This window comes from Arachis ipaensis, chromosome B9 (genome assembly GCF_059453495.1).
Source record: "Arachis ipaensis isolate K30076 ecotype BB chromosome B9, ASM5945349v1, whole genome shotgun sequence".
NCBI classification, from domain to species: Eukaryota; Viridiplantae; Streptophyta; class Magnoliopsida; order Fabales; family Fabaceae; genus Arachis; species Arachis ipaensis.
Window position 1 is genome coordinate 19,349,264 of NC_142444.1, and position 7,058 is coordinate 19,356,321.

General features: G+C 25.6%; 1 protein-coding gene across 1 annotated transcript; it reads left to right on the forward strand.

The window, feature by feature from the left end:
• The first annotated feature begins 2,394 nt into the window (after positions 1-2,394).
• On the forward strand, positions 2,395-3,127 carry LOC148543930 (capsanthin/capsorubin synthase, chromoplastic-like). Its single transcript, XM_088498785.1, has 2 exons — positions 2,395-2,873; positions 2,989-3,127. Exons 1-2 carry the CDS (start codon positions 2,395-2,397, stop codon positions 3,125-3,127), a joined length of 618 nt encoding a protein of 205 aa, XP_088354911.1.
• Positions 3,128-7,058: the final 3,931 nt, after the last annotated feature.

The following is a 7,058-nucleotide window of genomic DNA, read 5'->3' on the forward strand; positions in this document are numbered from 1 at the left end:
TATTATTTAAAAAATTATTCATAATTTTTTAATTATATAATCAACTTAATTAATAACTTTTATTATTACTTTTATATTAAAAATATTAATTTATACAATTTACATATTTTCTCATTACTAATAATTAAGTAAATATTTGCACTATTATATTTATTGTCCTAGATGATGACTTAAGTTATTTATTTTGTATGTTAAATAATATTTTGTATCTTAAATTCATTAAATATTAAGATAAAAAAAATTATGCAATAAATTATATAAATAGTCATTACAAAAAAAATTATTTATCATACATAATAATTCTTGATATATGTAGTGTCATGTATATATTAGGATTATCTATTTTAAATATATGAGTGATTATTGTTATTTTCACTTTTTTATTACATTAATTAGTAAATAATATTTAAAACTAAGAAAACATAATTAACTTTTTTTAATTTGAATTAAAAAATCTCTTATAAATATATCCAATTTTTACATATACTAAATGTTATAATATTAAATACTATAGCATTTATTACAACAATGACTCAAAATATTAATCCAATATATACTTGGACCTAGTAAGACCTCAATGAAAGCAAGATCAACCTGGGTCCATTATTAAGATTTCAAATTCGACTTAGGTTCATTACCTTAAATGTCCAATGTAGATAAAGTTCACATGCCCCTCTCAAATTAGCTCAAGTTGTTGAATCTCCATTGTTAGTTAGGTATGATAATCGGTACTCAGGGGAGCGTAATAGACCCCTTTTTCATCCCTTACTCCCGTTTAAAAAAAATTAGAGAAAATGACAAATAGGTCCTTGACTTTTTGTCCTGCGGACATTTTCATCCCTGACCATTGAAAAATACTTTTAAGTCCCTAACCTTCACAAAACTTGGATGGATCAGTCCCTGACGGAGACATTTGGACGGATCAGTCCCTGACGGAGGCATTTGGATGGAGGGACTGATCCGTCCAAGTTTTGTGAAGGTCTGGGACTTAAAAGTATTTTTCAATGGTCAGGGACCAAAATGTCAACGGGACAAAAGGTCAGGGACCTATTTGTCCTTTTCTCAAAAAATTAAAATGCCCCATCCTTTCTCCGTCTTTACAAGTTCCAATTTAATTATTCTCTTAGAGAACGCAGATCTCCTCGGGTATCTATGAATATTCTTTGAAAATTAAAAAAAAAATGAACACAAAAAGCATAATATAATAATCATACAATAATCAATTTAATATAATTCAACACAATTCATAACATATTTATTATGAAGAGTAACATTTCAAAAGAAAAAACATAAAAACATATTCTAACTTAATAACATAATATAATTTTTTAGGATAATACTGAGCGACGTAGTGATGGACTTGAAAGGGAAAGAAAATAAGTATGAGAGAGAGAGAGAGAATCAAGACTGAGAATGAGTTTGAAAGAAAAAGAAAAATTTGAATTGGAGGCAGGAATTAGGGTTACTAAATTTAAAAAATTGATTTATGTATATATAAATTATGATAAAGTAATAATTTTATATTTGCGTGGATTTAATGGATCTCATAGAATGGATACTTATGTCTGTGTCCCCATCCAATTCGCGTGGGTAGGTAGTAGGATTTCACGAGTCCCCATCTAGCCCCAAGACGCGAGTAATCCCCGCAAATATCTGTTTCAGCTGTTTTTGTGATAATCTCTATTGCTAGTATTCGATGATTCGTGACGTGGAGTTATTCGAACCACTTAGTAAATTCTCAGATAATAAAATCTAGGTTATATCATTCTTATAAAGTCACATGCATGTATCCTTGTTATAACAATATTAATAGAAGATAAATGGATAGACAATAACTAAATAAGTTATATTTTTCATATATATAACAATAACTAATATCACATATTATAACTTGTGAAATCATAATACTTTAAGAAGTGATGTATAGACAATTTAAATGTTGATAAGTCTAAAAATATTTTTAAAAATTAAAAATATAAAAAAAATTGCATGTTGATCATAAATTTTTTAAAATTTGTTCATAGTCTATGATTAATAACTTTGAAATTATATATATGTTATTTATCTTATATATATTTTATTTTATAGAGACTTATAATTTTTTTATCTGCAATATTAGTGGTTATAGAGAGATTTTTATCTTTAAATAAAATTATAAAAAAATTAAGAGAAAAGGACAAATAGGTCACTGACCTTTTATCCCGCGGACATTTTCGTCCCTGACAATTGAAAAATACTTTTAAATCCCTGACGTCCTTAAAAGTTGGACGGATCAGTCCCTCCGTTCAAATGCCTCCGTCAGACTCAACGAAAAAGTCTGACGTGGCTACCGTTCTGCTTACCTAGCATTACGGCTGCCCACGTGGCACGTTAGTCAAATGAAACTTTTGAAAAATGGACAAAGAAGTCCCTGTCTCTCAATACTCTCAATGCGACGTCGTTACCCCACCACCATCAACCAAAGCCACACTTTCCTCATTCCCTCTCCCAAAAATTCATTACACATCAAGTTCATTATGTTCTTCAACTTCAAGAAGATTCAGAGTCAGGGCCTACAACAACACCAGCAAGTTTGAAAATTTTCTCAACTTGAAGCCTGCCCATCAACCTAAACCCTTGGATTTTGATCTCCCATGGTGCCATCCTTTTGATCGATCTCGTTTTGACGTGATCATCATTGGATCTGGCCCTGTAGGCACTCGTCTAGCAGAGCAAGCTTCCCGCTATGGAATTAAGGTTTGTTGTGTTGATCCTAACCCTCTCTCCATGTGGCCTAACAACTACGGTGTGTGGGTGGATGAATTTGAGAGTATTGATCTTGAGGATTGCTTGGAAGGTGTGTCTCCAATGGGGTTAAATTTCACAAGGGAAAGGTATGGGGAATGAGCCTTACTTGAGAGCTAATAATTCCAAGTTTTCTACTTTTTTTTTGTATGCAATGCCTTTCAGTTCCAATCTGATATTTTTTTAGGAAACTTTCCTTATTAGCCGTCCGATTTTGTCTTACATGGAGGTGAAGAAGAGGATGGTTGCAAGGCTAAGGTACTTGGGAGTCAGAGTGAAAAAGATATTGGACAATGAGAAACAGACATGCATCCACACCATAACCTATGCAAAGAAAGTTTGATTCTTTTGCCGCAAGTGTGCCTTTTTCTAATAGTGATAGTATTCTTTATGCATATGATAGGCTTAATCATGTTTTCTCCTATAACGAAGTTCTAAATAAAAGAAATTTTAGATTAATTACCTTACATTATATAAATGCATCTATAAACAACACGAATAATTTTGAAACTAGTGCATTGCTACAACTAAATACAACCTAAAGAGAAAAAGAACAAAAAGAAGCATGAAACAAGAAAATGGAACATATACCACATAAACAGAAAGAAAATGTAGCACAACAAAAAATTGGTGGGCTAGATAATGGAGTGGTTGAAATTTCATAGGCAAGTAGTGAAAACGCTGAGGATGGTCATGCTTTGGTGGTAAAGTGTGAATTGGTTTGGTTGGTAAAATCTGAGGTACCGTTGGAAGGGCCTTAAGCACTGGTGGATTCTGCTGAGTGATTCTCTGAGCTGGTGCTGGTGCATGCGCCTCTCTTCCAAGCTTTGTCGTCGGGAAAGGTGTTGAGAGCAAGAGTTGGTGGGGTTGGGAGGGAGGAGACAGTGGTGGCGGATATACTCTTGGAAGAGACAGGGACTTCTTTGTCCATTTTTCAAAAGTTCCATTTGACCAACGTGCCACGTGGGCATCCGTAATGCCAGGTAAGCAGAACGGTAGCCACGTCAGACTTTTCCGTTGAGTCTGGCGGAGACATTTGGACGGATGGATTGATCCGTCCAACTTTTAAAGACGTTAGGAACTTAAAAGTATTTTTCAATGGTTAGGGACAAAAATGTCCGCGGGATAAAAGGTCAGGGATCTATTTGTCATTTTCTCAAAAATTAAAAATAAAATTTGTTGCAATTTTTTTACCATTCATTTAGTTTTTTATCTTAAATTAAAATTAAATTATATATTTAATTTATATTTATTTGTTTATTTTAATAATTGTATATAATAGATAATATATTTAAGCATGTGTTAAAAGAAATTATTCAATTTTATATAATTAAAAGTTAATTATAAAATTGAGACTAAGATGAAGTGAAATACATAAATATATGAGGAGTAAAAGTAAAATAAACAATTAAAAATAAGGTAAAAAATAATTTAAAAAATAAAAGAAGATAGAAAAGACTATGCGTGTAGTCGATAAAAACACATCGTAAAAAAAATTAGTATAATCAATGAATATAAAAAATGAAAGACAAAAAATCAAGACATATTTTTATTAAAAATTAAAAAAAAATATATAAAAAAGAATCTATTAATCAAGTTCTATGAAAATATTATAGAAAATTTAAAATAATAGTAAATAAAATAGTAACTCTTTTAAGAACTAATAAGCAAAATATATAAAAGCATATTCTGATTCATATATATAAAAAATAATAAAAGAATAATTCAAATTAAAATTATTTATTTATTATTATTATTATTTATGAAATAATTTAATATTTATCTTGATCAAATCAAATAATATAATTGATTAGTTATAGTTAATGTTATTTATCCTAATGGTATAATTGAAACATATTAAAACTCTAAAGATAAAATTAAAACAAAATAGCATTTGCTATTTTATAATTTTTTAATAAAAATCTCATTTATACACTTTTAAAATATATCCGTTTAATACAATGATATTTTTATTAAAAATAAAAATTATGGTAAATATCACATATATTTGATAGTAAACTATATATAAATATTTTTTGAAGCATATCACTTTTATTATATGAAAATAATTTAGATACCTTTAAATGTAATTATGATAATTAACTATATTTTATATATTATTTAATAATTTATATTTAATAATTTACCTCTAATAATATATTTAATAATGTAATGATTAGTTTGTTATATCTGTAAAATTTTTAATTATAGTAAAAATATAAGATATGACGCAAAAAATAAAGATAAAGTGACATAAATTTTTAACTAAAAAAAATATTTTTTGTTCAATTTTTAGATACGTGCCTATTTTATTTAAGTTATAAATTTTAATTGACATAAATTAATGACAGTTAAGTGTATCAAAAAAAATTAGCAATCAATAAAAAAAAATAAAATTTAAGTAAGAGAAACATATTTTAAAATTTTGAAATAAAATAAAGGCTTCCAATTATGATCATTAATTATAATAATAAATATTTACTTGAAAACTCAGAATATTAATATCTTATATTTTTTATTTTTTTAATTTTAGATTATCACAAATACTAGTTATTCTTCAATAATAACAATATTTGTAAAAAAATTAACATAATTAAAAAATCTTAAAAATATATAATAATATTTAAAATAAAAAATATACAATTATCTAAAATATAACATTTGTGTAGCAACTGAAATTTAATTGCCAATATAAAAGTTATATATAATATCATATCGTATTAAATAAGTGTTTAATCAAAGAATTTAATATTTATATAATATGATAAAATAAATTAAAATTTGAGCTTAACTATAGTAAGCACTCAAGTTTAAATTTTCATAAATTAAATTTTATTATTTTTTTTGTCAAAATGAATTATACAATAAAAAAATTTATAAGGGCATTATTGATACTCAAATAATAGAAATAAAATTGTATTAATTATATTTAAAGTAGAAAATAATATATTCATAAATAAAAAAAATTAAAAAATTATTCTTAAAAATTGAATATACAAATAAAACAACTAAATTATAACTTATAAAAATTATCTTTAGAATTTATTATATAAATAGTAAAATTGTAAAAGTCATGTATCTATATAAATTAAATTATATTAAATTATAAGATATCTAAATATTTAATCAAACTAATTAATTAGTTATAACTGATTTAATTTAATAATTTAAAAAAATTGAATAATACTTTTTAGAAATATTATGCAAATCTAAATTACCTAGATCGAAGAAAAAAAATATAACCAAATTATATAATACAACATAATATTTTTAGAAGTTTTTTTATAACAAATTTAATGCCAAAATAGTTATTATTATCTGTGGTATAATCTAATTTCACAATTATTTAAACTTTATTTTTATAAAAAAATCGCATTATTTATTTAAAAACAAAAAATATTTACTCACTATTATAATTTAAATAAAAAATAAAATAGATATTAAATCAATTTCTTTTAATAATTACTCTGTCACAAATATCCATCAGGAAGATGAGATTTAAAAGCATACAATGTAAATATAATACCTACATTCTTTACACTAACACGATAAGATGATTATCATAAGCCTCTTTAGCACAAATTAAACAGAACAACATATAATAATAAAGAAACAATTAAATCCAAAAAACTTATAGAACCCTATCATGCCCTTCGATTGTTAGCATGCATTGAAGAAGATTTAACTACTCATTCTTTTATTAGTCATCTTTTTATTTACTCTATCTACAAATATGTCAAAGAGCAAATCCATGCTTAAACCTTTCAAAATTTCATATATTTTTGCCAAACACAATATTATTATGTGTGGTCTATATATACTAAAGAACTGAAAATAACAAAACCATCCATCTTTCTTTATAGAAACTACTGAATAAAAGAACCGTTAGTAAAAAGATAAGGTTCTCTTATAATATATATAACTTTTTATTAGGATAAAATAAAAATGAAAGGCATGGAATAATATTGTGTATATCTAAGTTAATTATAATTTTTTTAATAACTAAATTTGTCATAACATAACCGATAAACAATGACAGTTAATATAGATTGGATATGTTTTGGGTATAATGTAGGATTTATTATTTTGTATAAAATAATATTAGTTTTAATTTATATATTTATTATTGAGTATTAAAAATAAAAAGTATTTCCATTGTTAATATTTTTCTAACCTTTTTCAATTTCAACTATGATTAAGCCTAAAAGCTCGCCCACTTCATTTAAAATAAATGTTATCTAATCAATTTTCATCTGATAGTATTATATATTGGC

Coding starts and splice junctions, on each gene's coding strand:
- LOC148543930 (XM_088498785.1), top strand. CDS start 2,395: ATGGACAAAGAAGTCCCTGTCTCTCAATACTCTCAATGCGACGTCGTT. Junction 2,874..2,988: donor TTAAATTTCACAAGGGAAAG/GTATGGGGAATG, acceptor TTTCCTTATTAG/CCGTCCGATTTTGTCTTACA.